At 33.8% G+C, this 22,523-nt stretch overlaps 1 protein-coding gene across 3 annotated transcripts in view; it reads right to left on the bottom strand.

Annotated features, from left to right (window-relative positions):
* Nucleotides 1-3,081: 3,081 nt before the first annotated feature.
* The window catches only part of ARL13B (ADP ribosylation factor like GTPase 13B), a 64,316-nt gene continuing 44,874 nt past the window's right edge, over nucleotides 3,082-22,523 (bottom strand). For 2 of the 3 annotated variants that reach the window (XM_038582506.1, XM_038582504.1), the window contains exons 6-10: nucleotides 19,832-19,946; nucleotides 16,669-16,894; nucleotides 14,165-14,281; nucleotides 13,118-13,186; nucleotides 3,082-5,197 (exon numbers count right to left, since the gene is read on the bottom strand). In XM_038582506.1, the coding sequence (XP_038438434.1) occupies nucleotides 5,121-5,197; nucleotides 13,118-13,186; nucleotides 14,165-14,281; nucleotides 16,669-16,894; nucleotides 19,832-19,946 (604 nt within the window). In that variant the 3' untranslated portion in view covers nucleotides 3,082-5,120. The remainder of the gene's footprint in view (nucleotides 5,198-13,117; nucleotides 13,187-14,164; nucleotides 14,282-16,668; nucleotides 16,895-19,831; nucleotides 19,947-22,523) is intronic. The other variant, XM_038582505.1, reaches the window with a different exon arrangement.

Genomic DNA, 22,523 nt, shown 5'->3' with positions numbered 1-22,523 from the left:
GGGGAATTCTATCAAACGTTTAAAGAAGAAACCATACCTATTCTGTTTGGAAAGATAGAAAGAGATGGAGTACTTCCAAATTCGTTCTATGAGGCCAGCATCACCTTAATTCCAAAACCAGACAAAGACCCCACCAAAAAGGAGAATTACAGACCAATAGCCCTGATGAACATGGATGCAAAAATTCTCAACAAGATACTAGCCAATAGGATCCAACAGTACATTAAGAAAATTATTCACCATGACCAAGTAGGATTTATCCCCAGGACACAAGGCTGGTTCAACACTCGTAAAACAATCAATGTGATTCATCATATCAGCAAGAGAAAAACCAAGAACCATATGATCATCTCATTAGAGGCAGAGAAAGCATTTGACAAAATAGAGCATCCATTCCTGATCAAAACTCTTCAGAGTGTAGGGATAGAGGGAACATTCCTCAACATCTTAAAAGCCATCTACGAAAAGCCCACAGCAAATATCATTCTCAATGGGGAAGCACTGGGAGCCTTTCCCCTAAGATCAGGAACAAGACAGGGATGTCCACTTTCACCACTGCTATTCAACATAGTACTGGAAGTCCTAGCCTCAGCAATCAGACAGCAAAAAGACATTAAAGGCATTCAAATTGGCAAAGAAGAAGTCAAACTCTTCCTCTTCGCCGATGACATGATACTCTACCTAGAAAACTCAAAAGCCTCCACCCCAAGATTGCTAGAACTCATACAGCAATTCGGTAGCGTGGCAGGATACAAAATCAATGCCCAGAAGTCAGTGGCATTTCTATAGACTAACAATGAGACTGAAGAAAGAGAAATTAAGGAGTCAATCCCATTTACAATTGCACCCAAAAGCATAAGATACCTAGGAATAAACCTCACCAAAGAGGTAAAGGATCTATACCCTAAAAACTATAGAACACTTCTGAAAGAAATTGAGGAAGACACAAACAGATGGAAAAATATTCCATGCTCATGGATTGGCAGAATTAATATTGTGAAAATGTCAATGTTACCCCGGGCAATTTACACGTTTAATGCAATCCCTATCAAGATACCATGGACTTTCTTCAGAGAGTTAGAACAAATTATTTTAAGATTTGTGTGGAATCAGAAAACACCCCCAATAGCCAGGGGAATTTTAAAAAAGAAAACCATAGCTGGGGGCATCACAATGCCAGATTTCAGGTTGTACTACAAAGCTGTGGTCATCAAGACAGTGTGGTACTGGCACAGAAACAGACACATAGATCAATGGAACAGAATAGAGAACCCAGAAGTGGACCCCGAACTTTATGGTCAACTAATATTCGATAAAGGAGGAAAGACTATCCATTGGAAGAAAGACAATGGTGCTGGGAAAATTGGACAGCCACATGCAGAAGAATGAAACTAGACCATTCGCTTGCACCAGACACAAAAATAAACTCAAAATGGATGAAAGATCTAAATGTGAGACAAGATTCCATCAAAATCCTAGAGGAGAACACAGGCCCTTTTTGAACTCGGCCACAGTAACTTTTTGCAAGATACATCCATGAAGGCAAAAGAAACAAAAGCAAAAATGAACTATTGGGACTTGATCAAGGTAAAAGCTTTTGCACAGCAAAGAATACAGTCAACAAAACTCAAAGACAACCTACAGAATGGGAGAAGATATTTGCAAATGACCTATCAGATAAAGGGCTAGTTTCCAAGATCTATAAAGAACTTATTAAACTCAACACCAAAGAAACAAACAATCCCATCATGAAATGGGCAAAAGACATGGAGAGAAATCTCAGAGGAAGACATAGACATGGCCAACAAGCACACGAGAAAATGCTCCGCATCACTTGCCATCAGGGAAATACAAATCCAAACCACAATGAGATACCACCTCACACCAGTGAGAATGGGGCAAATTAACAAGGCAGGAAACAACAAATGTTGGAGAGGATGCGGAGAAAAGGGAACCCTCTTACACTGTTGGTGGGAATGTGAACTGGTGCAGCCACTCTGGAAAACTGTGTGGAGGTTCCTCAAAGAGTTAAAAATAGACCTGCCCTATGACCCAGCAATTGCACTGCTGGGGATTTACCCCAAAGATAGAGATGCAATGAAACGCCGGGACACCTGCACCCCAATGTTCACAGCAGCAGTGTCCACAATAGCCAAACTGTGGAAGGAGCCTCGGTGTCCATCGAAAGATGATGGATAAAGAAGCTGTGGTCTATGTATACAATGGAATATTCCTCAGCTATTAGAAACGACAAATACCCACCACTTGCGTCAACGTGGATGGAACTGGAGGGTATTATGCTGAGTAAAGTAAGTCAATCGGAGAAGGACAAACATTGTATGTTCTCATTCATTTGGGGAATATAAATAATAGTGAAAGGGAATATAAGGGAAGGGAGAAGAAATGTGTGGGAAATATCAGAAAGGGAAACAGAACATTAAGACTCCTAACTCTGGGAAACGAACTAGGGGTGGTGCAAGGGGAGGAGGGCGGGGGGTGGGGGTGACTGGGTGACAGGCACTGAGGGGGGGCACTTGACGGGATGAGCACTGGGTGTTATTCTGTATGTTGGTAAATTGGACACCAATAAAAAATAAATTTATTTAAAAAAAAGGAAAAATTGAGGAACACATACAACCAATAACTCAAAAAATTCATGATTAACATTTTATAACATTTCTTTCTAGGGTCGCTTTCATAGTTTTATACTTAAAATCAACTACATACAATATTATATACACTATATAAATGCCTTTGGTGGAAAAGGCATATAGAATTATCCTTTAAGTAAAAATATATTTTTGGGTCAGTAGCTTTAACTTAGCAAAAAACAGACATTGGATCATCTAGGACCAAAAGGTGATATGACGTTATTTTTAGCTGTCTTTCAAATGACAATACTCTTTTTCACATTTATGAAAACTTGTGAAGAGAAAACAAGTTCATGTAAAATAAAAACTCATTATCATTATTTTAATCTATTGACAAGATTTCTTCCAACATTCATGTTTGAAAATTCCTTTTCAATTTTGTTACCAAAAAAATCATGTAAATTTATCAAATGAGAAACAAAACAGCATATTGATATATATTATTTTTATTGTGTGAAAATGTCAGTATTTGTGATGATTAAGAATAAAAATGCAGCATATGACAAAAAAGGCATTTACTTGTTAAAAGCAACCTGGATTTACAAAACTTCTTTTAAAATATTTTTAGAATGCTTTAAGAATACAAATTAATATTTTGAGAGAAATATATAAACATTTACTTTATCATATTAAGTTTCAAAATCATTTTTACTCATTTTTAATAAATGAACAGTATTGTCTACTATAGTAATCACTTATAGGAAATAAAAAAATTTTAGACTTTTATTTACTCTTAAACTAGATGAAAATTAAAAAGATGACAAGAGTATAGGTTTAGTGTTTAAAAAAAAATGAGTAAGTGTAAATGTTACACAAAGGAACCAAAGAGATACACAAACAAGTTTTTCTCTAAAATTAAGTTCAAAATTTACATTCTATCTTCTTGTGTTGGCTTCGTTACATTTCGGCCACCTATCAAATTTAGGGTGTTATGATTTTATATCTGAAGTAGAATGTGTTTTACTCAGTGTCCCTGATGTCCTATGCCCAGAATTTCAAGAAACTGCATTCTGGTGCTGACTAGAGTAATAAGCGACCTGATTAAGGAAAGTTCAGGGACTTAAAAAATGTGACTAAAATGTGATGCACCAAAGTAAAATTTTTTAAATAAACAATCATATTAAACTGTCTTAGACATACTTAATCTTGTTATTGTTAGATACTAGTTATGTTTGTTGTCAGTACAAGTTACCAAACTTACCAATTTTAACAAAGTGAAAAGGAGTCATATTGTTTATAGCATTTTCACCTTGATATAAATGTATATACTTTCAGTTAAATGCAACATTATAAATCTATTACTCAAAATATATTTCTCAAAGTTTGCCTAAATAGAGAATCCTATAGATGACATTCTTCAGTGCAAGAGAAGTGCTATTCTTTTAAATTGAGAAATTATTTTAGATTTATTTCCTTATAAAAGTAATTTTAAACCAACATTTTTGTTCTTATTGACTGAGTATCCAAGCATTATCTGATTATAAAACACAAGTCTCTGTACCCACTGTGGCTTCTGATAGAATGAGAGTGACAAGGAGCACCTAGATCTGAAAAGGTCTATCCTATGAAAGAGGTGTTCATTGAGAATTTTAACAATATCTCAACATAACATTTTAATTAATTTAAAAAGCACTTAGATCAAGAAAGTATTTCAAGTCTCTTTCATTTATTCTGATCACCAAAAAAAAGCAAACAACAACAAAAAAATGGAGCCCTCCTTGGGTAGTGTTTTCAGATAACATAATTTGGAAGAATAAAGATCTAAGAACCTATTTTAAAAAGGTATTATTTTAAAATTAAGTAAAATTAAGATGTATAATTCAAGGACAATACTCTTATAAAACATACCTGAAGCCATATAAATACATCCTGTTTGTATAGTTCATGTTTGTCAAGTAAATCAACTCCATTTCCAGACACAATTTAAACAAACCATTTATAGAAAAGTGCAGTCAATATCATGGTAATTAAAATTCTTTTAAGTTGTAGAAAAATATAAAAAGTTAAAAACTTAGGTTATAAATTCCCAAGAGTTCCCCTTCCATGCACATATATCTTACAAAAAAAATATGTAAGATACAGTAATAAAGACTATTAAACAAATAGTAAAGAAAGTAGGGAGTCCATCAGCTCTTTTTGTAAAAAGGCTTTCCTTCAGGAATATGCCCATGAGTGGGACTGTAAAATCCAGAGTCAACGGTAACTCCTGTTAAATTGATTCAAATCCTCATCCCATCTACTGGTCATTTTGCTTCCTTTTTTTAAAAAAAACAAAAACAACAACAAAAAAATGAATAACATGGATAGTTGTCAGATCAGTCAGGTCTTTGACTATTCATCGCCTTACTGAAATCATGCTATGGTTATCTTGCCCCAGTCATCAATGTTTTGGGTTTTTCTTCTTCTTTGAGAAAGAATATCCTCTAGTGGATCTTGCCTATATTAGAAGAGTGCATCCATGCGACTTGGTTATGAAATCACATCATGAGCATCACTGTTAGGTCTCTGTTGCACAGCCAGGGGAGGCAGTGGCTTTCCATAGAAATCTACATGAAGAAATTATACCAAGACACAGAGTAAGTCAAAATTTTTGATATAATTCATTGTTTTCCAACCAACACCTTTAAAAGAGTAAAGGTGCTCCGACTTGATGGGTAAAATAATGGATAAGGCGAATAGACAAAAAAAATTCAAAATCCAAGAAAACTTGAATAAATTCAAAACAACTAGTAGGATAAATTCTTAACTCTAGATTATAAATTAATTTCTACTTGATTTAATATCTAACGTATATACTATTTTTATTTCCAATTATACTTTCACATTAGAATAAAACAAATAACAAATATTCAAAATCTATGGAACCTATTGCCAAGGCCCTGATAAGTCTGTATTTGTACAATCCATGTTTTCATCCAGTGGCTATTACTTGTAGATATTTTGGGACAATAATTAGTCATCTTAGTTTTCTAGTAAGTAGTAATCTTTTACAGTGATACTTCACTATAATTCAGTGATTTAAGGCATATTTGAAACAAAGAAAGTCTTATTTTCATTTCATAGTAAGTTCCTGTCCCTTAAAATTATAAATTGGCTTAAATTTAATAGCATATGTAAATCTTCAGTAAGTATTTTCTAACCTATTACCTTAAAAATATTCTAGCAGCATAGATTTTTAGGATCACTTGAAATAAATATATTGAAAATGTACTAGAGGCCTGTTTCCCAGATTCACATATGTTGAGAGTCTAGCTAACGAGCCCCTCGTGCAAATAAACACATGGCCTCGATCACAGCCTGCAAGGTTACAGGTAAATATAAGTTCCTGATATAACTTCCTCAGTGCCCTCTATGATCAACAGTCTCCCTCACCTTCTAGGGCCTTCTGTTAGATAAAACCCTGGTAGAGCTTATAAAACTACCTTCTTTTTTTGTCTTGAACTCACCAATCTGGACTTGGCATATGCCCCAGTTCCGATAGCTCTCTCTGCCTGCACCCTGCCTCCACCGCCCCCTGTGAAACCTGTGAGTAATACACTTCTATTTCAATTTCCCCTACGGTCTTTTTGAAACAAGGCATCCAGGGGCCTACTTAACAAATGTTAACTTGACAAAGTCATAACAGCATTTAAGGAGATTAGGAGTCACCACTCCATCCTAACAAGAAGTAAAAGGCTGAACAGACTAAAAAATCAACAACTCGTCTCATTTTCCTAAGAGGGGAGGTCACAAGACAAACCACTGCCCCAATCCTGGAGACAGACAGGCAAATATATAGGGAGCTTCAGTTTACCAGAGCTTATATTCATGAATAGAAACTACCAGAGGAACCAGGGACCACATAGGAAAACCTGAAGTTCAACTGATGAATTGCTGGAGGCTTAGTAGGAACAAATCTGAGAGTTAAAAACTCCAGGGGGACTAAGTCATAAGATGATCCCTGCAATATTGTGAGATTTATCTCCAAGAACACGAACAAATTCCCAAAATAAATATTGGGAGAAAAAAATCCCCTCCTGCTTTTGGCAGGGGAGGAATAAAGGAAATCATTTTGAATTACCCCAGAGCACTCTATTCTGGGGCCCAAGGCCTGCCCTGAGAGGAAACTAGTCAACGAGAGCCTAACTACTGGGTAGCATCAAACCCTAACTGACCCGAGGAAGGAAATCACCAATTCCATCTGGCACTATCCATTTTGTCCACCTAATGGGAAAGAAAAAAACCAAGAAACTCTTGTGAAGGTCACAGTCCAGAGGCACAGGCTCACTAAAGACTGAGATCTAATCACAGAAATATAGAACACGTCTCCTTCCACCACGTATCACCACCATATCACTAAAGGCCAATTTACAGCAGTGCCTCTCACTTGGAACACCATATCAGACTATAAAACAAAAAAAAAAACAAGGCATTCTGAAAAAGGCAAAAAACAAAACAAAATCTGAAGAGACAGATAAAGCATCAACACAAGGCAAGGCAGGAATGCTGGAATTATCAGGCCAGGAATTTAAAACAACTATGATTAATAAGCTAAGAGCTTTAGTGGATAAAGTAGACAGCATGCAAGGACAGATAGCAATGTAAGCAGAGAAATGGAAATCCTAAGAAAGAACCAAAAAAAAAAAAAAAAAAAAAAAGCGCTAGAGATTAAAACAAAAAAAACTGTTACAGAAATGAAGAATGTCTTTGATGGGCTTATTAGTAGACTGTACACAACTGAGGAAAGAACCTCTGAGCTTGAGAATGGATCAATAAAACCCTTAGAAACTTTGAAAAGCAAAGAACAAAGACTGGAAAAAAAACCCAGAAGAGAATATCCAATGACCATGGGACAAGTACAAAAGGCATTACCTTATTTGTAATGGAAAACCAGAAGAAGAGAAAACGAAAAGCAGCAGTATTTGAAGCAATAATGACTAAGAATTTCCCCCAAACTGTCAGACATCAAAGAACAGATGAAGGAATCCAGAGAACACTGAGCAGGATAAATGCCAAACAAACGATATCTGGGCACATCATTTTCAAACTACAGAAAATCAAAGAAAAGGAAAAATCCTTAAAAGAAGCAGGGCGGGGGGGACGGATGGGGGGGGGGAACACCTTTCCAACAGAGGATCAAAGATAAGAATTACATCCAACTTTTCTTAAGACACCATGCAAGCAAGGAGAAAGTAAAGTGAAATATTTAACCTGTTTAGAGGTTAAAAACCTCTAAGAGGTTTTTAGAGGTAAAAAAGGAAAAAACCCTCTAGAGATTAGAGGGAAAAAACCACACCATCCTAGAATTCTGTACCCTACAAATTTGTCCTTCAAAAACAAAGAAAAATAAAGACTTTCTCAGACAAACAAAAACTGAGGAAATTTATTTTGAGTATCAGATTTGCTTTGAAAGGAATGTTTAAAAAATTCTTTAGAGAGAAGGAAAATAATACAGGTCAGAAACTCAGATCTACATAAAGAAAGAAAAGGTATTGCAGAAGAAATAAGTAAAATGAAAATGTATTTTTCTTATTCTTAATTGATCAAAAAGATTAAAAGTTTGTTCAAAATACAGTGACAATGTATTGGATTATGTATACATAGGCATATACCTTATGAATATATACATACACATATAAGGAATTTAAATTATTTGATTATTTCAGGTACTTGCACTACCCATTAAATCTAGTGTTGTTTGAAAGTGGACTTGGATTGGTTGTAAATGTATATTGCAAACTCTAAAGCAGCCAATAAAAAAAGTAAAAATAAAAAATTAGTATAACTGATATGCTAAGGAGAAAAAATGAAATCCTATAAAATGTTCAGTTAAAACCACCAAAGTCAGAGGCCCCTGGATGGCGCAATGAGTTAAGTGTCCAACTCCCTGTTTCAGCTCTGATCATGAGCTCAGAGTTGAGGGATGGAGTCTCTTTGAGAGTCTCTCTCTCCCTCTGCCTTTGCTCTCACCCTGCTCCTTCTTTTTCTGTCTCTAAAATAAACAAATCTTTAAAACACACACACACATAAAAGGCAGTAAAAGAGTGGAAGACAAAAACAGGAACAAAGGATGAGGGCATCAAGTAGAACACAGTAATGGATACAGTAGGTATTAATCCCACTCTGTTCAATAATCATTTTCAATGTCAAGGTACAACTGCCACAGTGAAAAGACAGAGATTGTCAGAGTGAATCATAAAATATGATCCAACTGTAGGCTAGCTATAAGAAAATCACTTTAAATATAGAAAGGTATTAGGAGAAAATGATTTTTCAAGCAACTATAAATTCCAAGCACCTAGTAAGCTGCAAGGATGCCCTACAAAGTCTTAATGTAATAGTGTAACATAATGAATTACACATGTGGATTTCAAGGCTGGACTGACCTAAGTCCAAATCCTGATACTGCTACTTAGTAGCCATGTGACCTTGGAGTATAAATTCCTCCTGCACAAAATGGGGATATTACTGGCCATTTTACAAGGCTTTCAGAAGAATTAAAATGAGATAATGTACCTGAAGTGCTTAGCAATATGCCAGGAACATAGAATATACAGTTAATATTATTGCTGTATTATTGTTATAATTTAAAGTAAAACAATTATTTTTGACAAATTTTAAGTATGACTTTTCTAATTTCTTAAATTCAAAATTTTTGAAAATTTTAATACATAACAGAACTCAGAATTAAACCAGGATGAATACACTTCCTGATATGTTATACTTCTAGAATTTAAAGGTACTCTCCTAAAAAGATAAATCACATACACATGGCAAGAAGTATTGTTTTCCCTCCCAAGGAATGATTTTATTTTTTCAATAAAGACTTTGCATTATTTCTTTGCCAGAAAGTAAAATCATTCTATACAAAGTAGGTTTTTTATAATCTTCACCATAGGGAATTAAGTCAATGTTAGTGCCCAAGCGATAAGACCAACTTAATGGCTAACACACATTTTTATTTAAAGAGCTTCAAACTTTTTAAACATCAAATTGAAGGGTAGTGAAACTGCTTCAAAATTTTATCTTCATTCACATTTTAATATTTGAAACATTCTTTAGTTGCTTTAGTGCATTTGGTATTTCTAGCTAACAGAATCCTTGACATAGTTCTCATAATGTGTAACACATGTTAATGAAGTATGGTTTGAGTGTTTATGTAGTAAACATAGATACTCTTTTTAGGTCTCTCTTCTCAACTCAAGTCTTACCTGTTAAACTGAGCAAGCATTATGGACAATAAAAAGGAAAGTAAATTCAAATTGCTATCAAAGTAAATGTCTATTATCAACAAACAAGTAAGGATTTGCCTTAAAAATTCCCAATGTGACTATAAAAAACTGTTTTTCATCCCAGTAAATTTAAAGTGCCAAGTCATTTGCAGTTGACTTTTAATTACTACTCTAGTTCATCATGTATCTGTTGTTTACTTGCCATTAACCAAATGCAAAGAAATGTATACAAAGAGAAAAGAGGAGGATGCAATTATAAAACCGGCAGCTATCAGCATCTCTGATGAAGATCTCCCAATAAACCATAAAAACAAATTTAAGGTTTTTTATTAGAATTTTTAATTATAACTGCTTTCTTCCCCACTAATGAAAGCAGAGTTGATTGCATTTTTTTTTTTTTAACCCAGCTTAGGTACACTTAGACTTAAAGGAAGAAAACAATAAAGATATTTTAAAACTTGTGGAGTTCTAGTGTCTTCTTTGCTCTGGGAAGCTACATTTATTGACATATACTGAAAACTGACTAAAATATTGGGATTTGGGGGTCTTAAATTTAGCTGATTTATTTCAATTCTTTCTCAGAAGTTTAATTTAAAAACAAACACAGAAAAATGAGCACAAACAAAACAAAACAACCTTCTTAACCTATTTTTTACCTTTATTCATTTGCCCCTAACTGTTCCCCTAGGATGCTACCCATCACCTCTTTTTGCCTCATTCTACAAAATTTCCTTCAGAAACAAATTATCATCTCCTTCTGCATTCATTCAGTTAAAGATTACAGAGCATCTATTACGGGCAAAGAATTTCTATTGTGAGAAGGCAACTAAAAATAAAAATCTATCTGCACACCCTTTACCCGCCAGGGTCCCTTCTTTTCTTCTGAACTCTTGCATCTCATTTGTATTGGCCAAGAGACATTTCCAATAGATAAGCCTACAGATAACTCCAAAGCAGGTTTCCTTCTCTAAGTATTTTCAGTCTTAGAGACAGCACCAACTTTCAAGCTGCTTGAGTAAATAACCCTCTATCCTCTCTCCCCTGCCTCACTGCATATATCCATTCCATCAAATATTACTTCTTATAATCATTAAGATATTTCCTGCATACATTTTTTAAAAGATTTTATTTATTCATGAGAGACACACTCAGAGAGAGAAAGAGAGAGAGAGAGAGAGAGGCAGAGACACAGGCAGAGGGAGAAGCAGGCTCCATGCAGGGAGCCCAATGTGGGACTCGATCCCTGGTCTCCAGGATCACACCCTGGGCTGAAGGCAACACTAAACCACTGAGCCACTGGGGCTGCCCCCTGCATACATTTTTATTCTCATCTTTTATTCTCATCTTTTATTCTCCATTCCAATTTCCATTCCTCACTTCTCACTGTGACTATTACAACAGCTTCTTAGATGGGATCTTACCTCAAATGTGGCCACCATGAAGTCTGTACTTTTCACTGTGACAAAAATTATTTTCCTAAACAACACAACTACCTCTCTGCTCAAAAATGTGTAATATCTCTTGGAAGATTATAGCAAGTCCAGACACCTTAACAGATATGTGAGGCCCTTCACAATCTGGCCCTAAGCCATAATTCCAATTTCAAAACTCTAACTTCAAATGTCTTCTTTCTTACCCACCACCCTACCCACATAAATCTAAGCTCCAAATACAAGAACTTTATTTTCCAAATAAGCAACACCCTTTCCCACTCTTCTACCTTTGAATAGTCTGCTTCTTCTGCTTACTGCCTTCTCCTCCTTTGAAGGACATCACTTTCACTAACAGTTGTGACATCACTTTCACTAACTGTCCATGCAGTGCTTCAATTCCACACCACAGCTTACTACAGTAAGCTCAGGTATTCTCTTTCCTATTAGACTAGTATCTAGTATCTGCAAAAAAGGCAGAAATCATGTCTTCTTCATCTTGGTATCACCAATGTTTTAGGTGGTGTCAAATACAAAAAGGTTACTTTTCGGATGCCTAAAATTCAGTAAGAGAAAAAATATCTGTTCTATGAGAAATTAGTACTTTTCTATATATGTGTACATACACATATGCATACATACACAACTATATTAACTTTACTGATAATGCACTCTAATATACACAATTGAGTATCATTAAACACAAACTAACCTATTACAGTCAATAAAAACATCATGAGGCAAAGTCAGTCATTCAGAGATGTGATTTACTGTAATGCTGATGTAGTCTAAGGACAAACTTTTTGGTATTTAGAAATGAAAAAAATCCTTTAATTTTCACTAATAATTATGAAAGGTGTATTTTATTACTAACCTATACTATTCTGAAAAAGAAAGCAAACAGGTCATTTATAATTATGTACTTTTTGAATAAAAATATTTTATAAAGCTTGATATAATTTCAAGTTACACGATAATGCTTTTGTTAAACGTCTGATTTTTTTTCCTAGTAAATGGGTTTCCTTGGGAATCCAAGTTCTAGATTAGGTAAATAGAGCCATCAGAAAAAGAATTAAATATTCTTGATGGAGAACTTTATTGAGCTACAATATACATGTAATTATCCTTTTGCATTCTAGAAACATTTTATTGAAAGAGCCTCAGCTGATGGTCTAAAATTAGAACATCTGCCTGTTGTATCAGGTAGTTCTCTATATCCAACTGTCCTTTCTCTAGTTTTCCAGTTGTGGAGTTCTAATGCTATATATTGGTGGGACTACACCTTGTGTTGATTTAATCCAAAACAACCTATTTTCTTGAGTCAAAAAGGCTTTAGTAACTTTCTATTTAGCTGGACTTTATTTGGTTTACTGATTTAGTCTCTGATTTTATAAATTGTGTTGATCTTTACTTCACTTTAATATTCAGCAGCTGGGTCTTATTAGAAAAGAGAAAGAATAATTATGTGGCATTACTGAGTATACTAAGCACATATAGGACAATGCTGTTTTTAGTGCTAAGCATTATTGTAATGTCTCATATTTAAATTGCCTTATAAATGTTCACTTCTCATAACAATTTACATAAATATGTAATGGATAAACACAAAATGTGATTATTTTTACATCTGTACTCCAAGGTAAACAAATTATATGGAGGCAAAGGCACTAAAGAATAAAAATAAATAAAATGAAAAAAGTGAAGCATAATGAAAAAGGATGGTTGTGGATTTGAAAGGCTTCCAAAAATAAAAGTTTGTTGAAGTAATGAGGTAAAGAAAAGTGGATGGAATATGTATATTTGAAAACTGATCCTGTTGCATTACCATTATGACGTGTTTCACCAAGAGGCTCAAGTTTTGGAAGTCTAGTGACTTTAAGGGTTCCCCAGCCAACTAAAGAAAAAGAAAAACATTTTAAAACACTGTTAAACAATGTCTCTATGCCTTTTGAGAGGCTCCCTCCCTTGACAGGAATGTATATTATATCTGATGTCAAGTCATATATGTATATTGAATGGTACTGAATAACCACAAAGCCATTGAAATAGTTTTTATTTAAAAATGTAATTATAGGCTGATAACATCTCCTTTAAGTTTTTACTATATCTTTAGTTAAAAAATATAAGCATCTTCACCACCATCAAAAATTACCTTAGGCTACTATTCCAAGCCCTCGCAAAGGCTAACGGAAATGTTTACTAATAAATGAAATACTAGAAATTGAATCTTAAAATAATTCTCAAAGAAAAATGTTACCGCCTCAAGCCTTCTAACAGAGCTAAAAGGACACTATAAACATATACATTTAGATATTTATTTAGCACCTATGGTATGTGAGGTACTGTGCCTGGTGCTGAAAAATTTCTCACAGTTATTGTGCAATTAGCATGTCCCGGTGTTTTACATGCAATATTCCTTTAAATCACGTAACAACTTAGAAGGTCAGTATGTATGTTGGAAATATATTGGAAAAATTCACACGTCTTGATTTCAAATGTTAACTTTCAGGATAAAAGATCCAACTTTTAAAAAACTTACATTAGCCATCCATTTATTAAACTTAAATTCCTTTTAGCAACCTGGGTACTGATATTTCAAGCAGGACTTGAATCCATTCTAGGAGGTGCTTGGGTGAAGTGTTCTTATTAATTTTATGTATTTTTTTTTTTTTTTTTACTTTTAGGAAACATTTTTTTTCTAATTAAAAAAAGAGAATACATAATTTACAATAAATTTTGAACAAAGTAGAGAAAACTGCCTTTTTCATAAATTCACAAAATAATAAACATACTGAACAAAACAACAAAATGTCTTTCTTTTTCCTGTTTAAAGCAGCATTTCTAAGTTCAGTATCAATATCAATTTACTCACCAGGAGGAGGAGGTGGGGGTGGTGTTGGACTCTTAGGAGCAGAGTCATCTGTATTAACAGGTTCTACACGGTGACTCCTTTTTATTCTTAGTTTCTTAGTTTTCTTTTTACTATTATCTACAAAAATATAAACATGGAAATATATGCCTCTCGGAATATGTAAACTTCTATAATAAAAAAGAATGAAACTAGAATATTCATATTATCATTACCATAAAACTTTATCTTCAGCTTTAGAAATTGTTACTAGTAATGAAATGTGAATCTGCTTTTACCAAGAATAAATTTTTAAATGATTGCTTACTTAATGAATAATTAATGAATATGATACAAGCAAAAAAAAAAAAAAAAAAAAAGCCTGTATTTTAAGTTTGATGAGAGGTTATTCAGAATACAAAAAAAGTTTACCTTTCCAAAAGTAAGTTACATTTTTTCCCAAATGTATTAAGTAAATATAATTGTCTAATTGAAGGGATTTTCATGAAACTCAAAACAGCCAAGGAAAGACGAGAGATGTTGATTTGTCTCAGTAGAATATATAGAATGATTCTAGGTATTAACAATCCAAAACTAATTCTTCAATATGTGAAAAGACCCTAATCAAATCTAAACACATTACCCATTGAAATATCCCCAATGTATGCCCAATATAAATACATGTAACCAAAATCACATTATTAGAGATTACAGAATTGAATTTGTGTTCTTTCTAAAAAATAACTACAGATTCTCACTTAAGTACATATAAACAACTTAAGGACATCTATGTCATTACCATATAAATGTCAAATAACCACCTAAATTACTGAAATATTTTAATTGACAATCCCAACTGCTTAATTTATATATAATACATTTTATAAAATGATAATTATGTTATATGAGAAATAGCCAACATCTATGAAATCTCCAAAGCAATAAGAAATATAAACATGCTTAAAAACATATTTTCTAAATAAATTATTTGTGTCATCTGAGACATTTACTCCAGAGAAAAATTGTTTTACAATTAAACCCTAAGATTTACAGCTGAGACAAAGGAAAGAAAAAGTCCAGAACCATATGGTATTTCAGGATGGGCATAGCTCAGGGTCATGAAGGAGCACAGGATAATGGGTGGATGATAGGAAGTGGGCTCTTAGCCCAGCCACAGATGAGAAATATGATCTTAACTAAGTAACTCAATCTTTCCAAGTCCCTGATTTCCTATTCAAAATAATGGGAATAATATACTCTAGGATTGTTATGTTAAATAATACAATCTTGCATTAAATAACATCTGAAACCATGTTCTGAGGTATAAAATGTTAATTATTATTATTATTATTATTATTATTATGATTGACAATCTTGGATCTTCCTACAGTATATTTTAAAATAATCTACCAAATCTTTTGCTCTTTAACAAAGACTATTAGTGTTCAAAAAATTTTTTCAATATACTGAGCGGCTACTTTAAGTCTACTTTCTGTTTAACTCTGTTAACAGAACTACATGAGTAAAATATGGCTGCCCCACCTGCCTAAGGGAAGCTTTCAAATCTGTTTTTTTTATACAGCAAAATATCCATGTTAGCTAATCTGAACCTCAAGGATTACCATCTTACTTTCATAACTAGCCTTCCTGATATTGTACAAAAATTCTAATATACAATGAAACCATACTGCTAACTAGAAGTTGCAAGGAAGTAATGATTACCCGGTCATGTGTGAGGCTCTGTGCTAGGAACACTGCAAGGTTATTTTTACCGTAAGTAACCTAAAAGCCCTGTGAAATAAAATGATGTGTATCGCCATTTTGGAGATGAGGAAACTAAAACTGAAAAACAATACAATGTAACACAACAAATACCTAGATTCTATCCCAGGTTGTCTGATTCTCTCTCTGACACCAAAGACATGAACTTTCTAGTTAAATCACATAACCATTTAGAGAAAGAAAAGCAATTATGAATTGAAGATTTTGTAGGATATTAAAATAAGACGAAAATGGCTATCAACTTTAATGTTCAACAGCATTCAACTGAGTATGTCCACATTCTATACAAATAGCAAGTCAATAAAAGAAGTGATGCTGACGGTAGTATTATGAGGTTTAAACTAAAATCCAAAAATAAATAAATAAATAAAATAAAATCCATACAAAACTCCACAAAAGAGCCTTAAAAGTTCAATACATTCCAAGGATTCCTAGGTCTATGCTATTTTCCAAATTTATGAAATAAAATTGAAAACAGAATTTTCTGCTGAAATTCATTTAAATTACAAAGGACTACATTTTAAGGCATCATGAATAAAACCAAGAGTTAGTAAATTCACTAATGAGAAACTAAAAAGCATGAGAGAACCATGTAAATACAGCATTTGGCGACAAAAAATATTACAGTATACTTTTTTGTAAAAATAATCATGACAAGTGAGACATATACAACATGTTAAGTTTTGTGTATATATATATATGTGTGTGTGTGTATATGTATATTTTTAAAGAATTAGATTTATCACCTGATTCTGATGATCGCTGGTCTGTCTCATCTTCATTCTCCAACTGCTGTGTTAAAGCCTCCTTGTAATTTTCTACTACTCCAAGCTCATTGGTTTTTTGGCTACTATCACTGATCTGGCTCTGTGTCTCTATTTGCTCATGCTCCACTTTATGTTTCAGGGGACGGCCATCACTGTCTTTCTCCATATTCTGTCTCCTTTTCTCTTTTTCAAGTTTTCTTTCATTCTATCAAAAATGAAATATATCATTTTTAATATAATAATTGTCTAAGACAGTTTTAAGGAAGAAATCAAACAATCCAAAAGCATTCTGTAACTTCAGAGCACTGTGATATTTCTATTAAAAAATTATTTGTTGAATATATCATTAAAGCATTTAATTAATAAACTTTCTGAAAGCAAAGATAAAGAAAACATATATTACCAGTAAACATATATTACCAGTAATTCCATAATCAAGAAATGATCTGTTTGGTGCATAATCACTAAGAGGGGTTTTTCTTTTCCTACCTGCACACATACAGACATACACCACCCACAAACATACATAAATCTGATTGAATGTTTCTCTTTATATACATATTTAAATATTTGTCTTTTAAACAAAAAAGAATTAACTTTTTACTTATGAATATATATTCCTTCTCTCGTCAGTGAATATATGAAGTGCTTAGAATAATACCTGACCCACATTAAAGTTTTAGCTCCATGTTATATAATGCTACATGCGTTAGCCATTACTACTTTCATCAATTATATTACCATTCTGAATGGTTATAGCATAACTTAATTTACCAAATCCTAATCAAGAGAGAAATTATTTTCAATTTTTCATTCTAAGAAATATAATTATTGAATTCGCTTTTTAGAATAAATTCCTAACAGTGGAACTACTGGTAACTACACACATCCCTTCAGAAAGACTAAAGTCAATTCATACTCCAGGCAGAGTGAGGGGAGTGATGTTTCCCCATATCATCTTCTATGCCTGTATATCATTGTCAGTCTTTTACATGCCCACCAAACTAATAAATACATATTTGTACCTTGGTGTAAAGTTTAATTCAATTTTTTTTATTGCTAGTGAAGATGAACTATTAAATAACCTTATTGCCTTTTTTTTTTTTTTTTTAAAGGAAACTACCCATGGGAAGCCAAAACCTTTTTTTCTGTTAAGTTCCCATTATTTTCATAGGAATTTTTAAGGGTTCTTTTTTTGTCTTATATGTCACAAATAATTTTCATTAGGGTTTGTTCTTTGCCTTTAACTTTATAGAACAGCTGTTTAAAAATTGGATATAATAAGACTAATCTGTTTATCGCTTCATATGTGGCTTGATTGTCCTGCTTTGAAAGTTCTCCTCCAAGTATACACAAATGTTTAACTATATTACATGCTAGTACTTTCAAGTCTTCTTTTTGTACACACTTAAGTCTTCTAGAGTTCAATTTGGTATATACACTGTTCATTAATTTTACTTTTTTCCAAATGATTCTTCATTACTCTAACTCCCTTTTCTCTCAGATTTGAAATGTCACTTTTATTTTATACAAAGTGCTTATGCATAATTAGGTTTGTTACTATCTGTTCCATTGATCAGTCTGTCTATTCTGGAAACAATACCTCACCATTTTTTTAATCTGTAATAAAAGCAAAGGGCTGTAAGGTGACTCTCTAAAATACAAACATTTTAAAGGAGAAGTTTTATAGAAAGAAAAAAAAATTTAAAATTTGCTTGGTAAAAAAGATTTTAGGTAATATGTTTTCATTTATTTCATTTCTTAACTGATCATATTTTCAAAATTAACATAGTTTAAAAGCATAATAACTGTACTTTCTGCCACTAATCAGCTCAGGGACTTTGACTTTAAAGCATACTATGCTATACATCATTACTGTCCACATCCTTATATCACGAAAAATACAATGTTGGTAGAAGTGCTAAGGCCTTCTAAGTTATTAATAACCATGGTACCATATAAAATGAGGTTTATTACAAATATAAATTCATGTTTCAAAGTGAAAAGTCAAACTTGATTTCCTTCTTCTTCTCTATCAGTGTTTTTTTTAAGCACATACAACAAAACTTGGCAACCATAGTATTTAATGGGATAGAGATAAATTAGCTCAAGTTGTTAAGACAGCTTTAATGTACTCAGGAAAGCATATACTTAAGGTAAATGTAGTGGAGTTAAAAAAAGATTAAATACAATTAACCTTCTGTTGTCTAAGCAACTTAAGTCAAACTATCTCATATTACCAATTATTTTGTAAAATAAGGCAATACCAAAACTATCCAATCATCTTCTTACCTGTGGAGCTGCCTCCCTCCTCAGCAGCAGCCCCAAGGAAGAAACAATCATCCACCTTTCCAGATGAGCACCTGTGTGGAAGGAGGCAGTGACAGGGGAAGAGGAATGGAGAAGATACAGGTGGGACCACCAAGCCAGCTGCCACATCAAACTCTAAGTGAATGGAGATTTAGGAAGCTCTGCCTCCAAAGAGGCACGGCTGCACAGGGTGATCAAAAGAAGGCCAATGCGAGCTCTGGACACCAGCAGACAATGAAAGCAAAGATACAACTAACTATACAGACACACACACACACACACACACACAGCCCCTTAACTTCTTCGTGAGTAAAGTCTACGAATTAATTTTGGTAAAACTGCTGGCAATGAAAACTAAAATAAATTATATTCATATACAGAAGAACTTACTATAGATTCGAACATTCTGAAGTATCCTGGGAAAATAATTAGGAAATCATTTACATACTCTAAAATGCATCACAAGCACCTAAATATTACTGTAAAGTGACAGTAACAACAACACAGGGAGATAGACAATGTAAATGAGAGTAAATATATTCCTATCAGACGAAATAAATGACAAAAAAAGATTAATCAGGACAGTAACTACGACAGTTGGTACATTCAATCTTCATTTTCATTCTCAGTTAACTCAGAGGTCAGCTTTCCTTTCTATATTAAATCAAAAAGCAAACTTTAAGATGAAGAAAAAGCAGCAGGCCTTTAATCCATCTCTCCCATTTAATTTCCTTTAGAAATAATCTCTGGTGAAATACTTCTCCCCATCTCCCTTCTTAGCTTCCAACGTTATAACTTAAGTCATAAAAATTACATGTGCCACCATCCCTACCTCAAGAATGACAGATGCTATTGGCTGGAAAGGATTAACAGTAATTGGTTCGGGGTCCAACTCAGCCAGGCTGCTGCTTCCATTCAGTTCCGCTTGTTCTCGCTCCCTTTGTTCTCTATTGTTTGAGGGAAAAATTTGGAATTCCTTATGAGAAAATGCTGAACCATGTTTAAGAACACTTGTGATAGGTTTAAGGCTATTAAATCTAGAAAGTTAAACATCTGGACATGGCTTTGAATTACTGACTTTCAGAAATCCTAGTGCAGGTAAGAGGCCTCTCAGTCCCACGTGAAGATTAATCACTTAGACTTTTTATGTGAAGTATAGCTGACACACAATATTACATTAGTTTCAGTTACACAACACAGTGATGCAACAAGTCTATACCGTATGCTGTGCCCACAAGTGTAGCCACTGTCACCATACGACACTATCACACTATCTCTACGCTCTCCTTTCCATCCTCATAACTTCTTCATTCCACAATGGGAAGCCTACACATCCTGCCTTTCTTCTCCCAGGTTGCCTGTCCATTCTTCCTTCCCCTGGCAACCAATAGTTTGTTCTTCATGTGTATGGGTCTGTTCTTTTCTTTTCTTTTCTTTTCTTTTCTCTTTCTTTCCTTTCTTCCTTTCTTTCTTTTCTTTCTTTCCTCTCTCCTTCCTTCCTTCCTTCCTTCCTTCCTTCCTTCCTTCCTTCCTTCCTTCCTTCCTTTTTTAAATATACATATTAAGTGAAAGCATGTGGTATTTGTCTTTCTCTGACTAACTTCACTTAGCATAATACTCTCTAGATCCATTCCTGTTGTTGCAAATGTAAGATCTCATTATGTCTTATGGCTGTGTAATATTCCATAGTTGATCACTTAAATTAAAAAAAAAAAAAAGAAATGCTGACAAAAATAACATCCCCTATGACTACTTAATGTAAGTGGTGCGGGACACCAGGGTGGCTCAGCGGTTAAGTGTATGCCCTCAACTCAGGGCATGATCCTGGAGTCCCAGGATCGAGTCCCACATTGGGCTCCCTGCTGGGAGCCTGCTTCTCCCTCTGCCTGTGTCTCTGCCTCTCTCTCTCTCGCTCTCTGTCTCTCATGAATAAATAAATAAAATCTTAAAAAAAAAAAAAGTCAGTGGTGCTTGTTAATTAACTTTCTATGTGCCAAAGGTTTATATTCATCCATTTCTTAACTACCTCCCAAATAAATGCCGTCCTCTTCACTGATGTTAACAAATAAATAAGTCCTCTTGTTAACACCCCCTTCAGTGTTGTGTCAAGCTGTGTATCACAATAAACTGGATAACAATCCTTGCTGTATAAAGGTAGAGAGACTATATAACTAAGCTGCCCAATATCACTAGGATTAATTATTTCCACATTAGTTACTACTGCACCACTATCACTGTGATTTATAGTTAACATTGCTCCAGGCATGAAGAACAGTAAGTTACTTTTTAAAACAAGTAGCACAAGACAGAAAAAATAAGTATTGTAGATCTGCAGCCACACTGCAAGTATGGTAACGTGAATGCTCATTACTATGACATTTATTAATTATGTTCTATTATGGGAAGATATATCCTTTCATTCTGAATGTACGAAGCCAAGAGGTAGAGATTTGCAATTTATTACCTCTATGACCTTGGACTTCTGTCGGGATCTTTAAGCCTCAGCTTCCCCATAAATATGGATAAAAATATCTATCTCATAGGGCTGTGCAGACAAAGCACTCTGTAAATGAACATACCTAGAAGACAGTGGTTGCTCTTAATGTTATTAATTTATTACTAAGCAATTTCAGGTAACCTAGTACTGACATACTATTTTCAGGTAGCATGTTTCATTGTTTTTCAAAAATATCTGAACCTACTTGATTGGATTTAATTAAATAAAAAGGTTTTTTAAAAATAATTCTTCTCTAAATGCCAATTTACTTTTATTTATTTATTTTTTATTTTTATTTTTTCCAATTTACTTTTAATTACAGAGTCTCTCTGCTCAACAGGAAAGGCCTCAGACCACAAGTAATAGTAATTATTAGCTAGGAGAAAGAAGGAAAGGGGAGTAGGTAACAGAAAAGCCTGCCATAACATGATCTACAATAACTTTATGGAAAAAGTAAAAAAAAAAAAAAAAAAAGTAAAAACTTGAAAAAAAAAAGATAACTTTAAACTTCTTTAATCCAACTCAAATTTTTGGTTCTTTTTTGTTTTCTTAGTGGAGGAAAGCAAAAGAGTCTTCAGCAAATAAAAGGTATACTTTCTTTTTTTTTTTTTTTTTTAAAGATTTTATTTATTTATTCATGATAGTCACAGAGAGAGAGAGGCAGAGACACAGGCAGAGGGAGAAGCAGGCTCCATGCACCGGGAGCCCGACGTGGGACCCGATCCCGGGTCTCCAGGATCGCGCCCTGGGCCAAAGGCAGGCGCCAAACTGCTGCGCCACCCAGGGATCCCTAAAAGGTATACTTTCATGAATGACTGGTTGTACTGAGCTTTATATCATGAAAATATGATACACTTGGATAAAAAAAAACAAAGAGTCTCACATTTACTAAAATCTCATACTGGTATCGAGAGAGATAGAAGACGATCTGCTCATATTATTGAGCACTTGGGGATGGGGAGTTATCTCTAGAAATATTTTTTTAAGTCTTATCTCTGAATTAAATAAAAGATACCAGTAATGAAAG

The sequence above is a fragment of the Canis lupus genome, chromosome 33, assembly GCF_011100685.1.
Source record: "Canis lupus familiaris isolate Mischka breed German Shepherd chromosome 33, alternate assembly UU_Cfam_GSD_1.0, whole genome shotgun sequence".
NCBI classification, from domain to species: Eukaryota; Metazoa; Chordata; class Mammalia; order Carnivora; family Canidae; genus Canis; species Canis lupus.
The sequence above is the reverse complement of the archived record's forward strand: the minus strand, read 5'-3'. Positions and strand labels throughout refer to the sequence as shown.